Genomic DNA, 2769 nt, shown 5'->3' on the forward strand with positions numbered 1-2769 from the left:
GCCCCGGTTCAGATCCCACATGAGGGCCAGTGACGCTGCGCCCTCTACAGCTAAGATGGTGAACAACAGCTCGACCTGGAGCTGGGGTGCCGTGAGTCGCTGGCGATGGCGTAGGCTGCAGTGGGGCTGCAGTGGGCTTATGTGAGCTACCGTGAGTGGCCATCCAATGGCCGGCGAGCGACTGCCTCACCCGGAAAGGGCGCAATGATAATACCAACATGGACCAGTGAAGCGACATACTCCACAACTAGACTGAAGAACAAAAGGACAGCAACTTGTCTGTTCCCCTTTCCCCAATTCCCCACCGCTGTTCCCCTTCCCCAGCTCCCCAATAAAACTTTAAATAATAATAATAACAACAACATAGAACTCTCCTCATCTGAATTCTTCATGAGAAGATGACAGACTTTAAGCCTAGAGATTTAAGATATCTCTCAAGTGAACAGAGATAAAGGAAGAGATAGAAGCCAGATTGGTTCTTAAGACGGCTCCTTCCAAGATTTGAACAAAGCAAAATGAAACTAAACAGAACTTGTTCTGGTAAACACCACAGCAGGCGGCCATAATCACATTCAATTTACTGCTTAAAACAAACCACTACCAACAAAAACTACAAAGCAGTACTCACATAATTCCATAATATCAAGATTAAAAAGTTAAAAACTATCAATTCGGTGCACAAAAAAGAGAAAAAAGAAAGAATGAGAAAGGGCGTAAAAAGGAAAGGGAAGCAAATATGCAAAAGTCTTAAGCAAGGTGGTTGACTTGACGGCGTTTGGGCAATTTTGTCCAGATGGACTGAGCCATGTCCACAGAAGACAAGGTCCCTAGAGGTGACAGGAAGTGAATGAGACGTTCAAAGCCACTGGTTTCACATGCCTTTTGGCTTAGCCCACATAATCTTGTTTGCAAGGCTGCTTAGCTGTGCCAAAGAAAATCAGAGGAACCATGGTCGTGGTTCTCACATGGAGGTTCGAGCCATGTTTCTGGAAGAAAGCCTCCGTAAGAAGTCTTCCCAGCGACTCTGAAAAATGTCCCATTTCTCAGAAATGGGATCATTCACTTAGGAAGAAGAAGGGACACAGGGCACAAGGAACTCTGCCGTCCTGAGAGATGCAGCAAAATGAACAGAAGCTCTAGAACGGGGAGACGGTGGCTTGTGGCAGTGACGGTAACAGCATTTACACAAGACCCCATGGGAGACTCGTCAGGTCTGTCCCCGGCCGCCGGCATTCTGAACCCCAAACCCACCACTTCCCTAACTTGGCTAAACACAAGGTATGGCTCATAGTTGACTGCTAATAGAATAAGTGATGAGAACGGCTAACACTTTGGCCCCTCTTTCCGTTCATTCTTGGATGGCCGACCCAGAGACCCAAACTGCCCGGGCAATGAGTTCATGGGGCCCCACAATCATAACCCCAGGGCTGAATGTACTTCTCACGTGCTGTGTAACTTTCAGAATTAGTGCTGGCACATGAGTGGGCATTCGCAGGCTATCAGCTCCAAGGAGGCAAAGACACGGCCACAGGTGAACCACATATTGAAGATAAACACACACATACCCACGCTCCAGTCCATTTCCTCGACGGCATCCCCATAAATGCCGTGCCGGCTTTTCCCGGCAAAGTCCTTGGACGTGAAGAGGGCCGTGTGGACTTGAATATAAGACATGACCAGCAGGAAGGGCGTCTCGGCATTCCTGAGGGGGGAAACACAAGGTCCAAGAGTTTGCCACCGTTCTTATGACGATCAAACTATTATCGCACGATGCTATCTGACGACTCAGAAAACACCACAAAATGATGCCTAATATGGAACCTTTTATTTGGGGAGAGGGAAGTATTTATACTGTCTTGATGAAGAGATTCATCATCACCCTCTACAGGTGGGCCGACTGAAGTGCTACATATGTCCTTGGGATCTTCTCCAAGGACAACGAACTGTAATGGAGAGTGGACTGCTTTTTTCTTGAATTCTACCCTTCTTCCCTGCCTATATGATGATTAATATGAAATCCAGTGCCTTCAAAAGAGTATAGTCTTTGGAACATATAAACACACACGCTACTACCTAGCCAAGACTGTCTGTCTCTTGAGGCATCACTTCTTATAGCAACAGTGTTCTAACGTCAACTCAACTCCGTGTTCTGCCATGTTGCCCATCTCCAGCTGCAGCAGAGGTCCCCTGGAACAAACACTCAATTGTCGACACTGAAATTTTGGAAGCGAATGGAACATTCTTTGAACCGCCCCAAATCTATAGTCTAGAGAGTTTCGTGTTATTGCAAAAGCACTTCCTAATTCAGAGTCCACCGAAATCTACTCTGTCGTGTAATCAGTGAGAACACATAAGATGCTTAGAGTTATAAGTCTCCGTTGACGTGTGGGCCAAAAAACAAATGCAATGAACACAATGGGAAGGTATGGGGGTCCACATCGTGGTTGGCTGAAAGGGATGAATAAGTCACACCGCGTCCTCTTTACATGACCTCGGGGAAATGCACTTAGTGGTTCCATTTTGGTTCCATTAACAGACTCACTCTTCGCCTTCGTCTGGGAAGCATCATCAATGCCTTTCCTATGAAAAGGGGATATTGAATGACGGCACAGGATGTGTGCACAGGTGGACATAGCTCTCAGAGACGCACGCAAGAAGCCACAAAGCCCAGAGGAGACACACCCTGAACATAGCCACTGCCTCACTGCCCACGCCCAATGCCTTGCTGTCACACTGATTCTAGCTCTTTCAACTGCCTCTGTGAACTCG

General features: G+C 47.2%; 1 protein-coding gene across 1 annotated transcript in view; it reads right to left on the reverse strand.

The window, feature by feature from the left end:
* STS (steroid sulfatase) overlaps positions 1–2769 on the reverse strand; it is a 170851-nt gene that overhangs the window by 67471 nt on the left and 100611 nt on the right. The window contains exon 6 of the mRNA XM_019624647.1: positions 1566–1702. Coding sequence (XP_019480192.1) covers positions 1566–1702 — 137 coding nt within the window. The remainder of the gene's footprint in view (positions 1–1565; positions 1703–2769) is intronic.

The sequence above is a fragment of the Hipposideros armiger genome, unplaced genomic scaffold (assembly GCF_001890085.2).
Source record: "Hipposideros armiger isolate ML-2016 unplaced genomic scaffold, ASM189008v1 scaffold_598, whole genome shotgun sequence".
Taxonomy (NCBI): domain Eukaryota; kingdom Metazoa; phylum Chordata; class Mammalia; order Chiroptera; family Hipposideridae; genus Hipposideros; species Hipposideros armiger.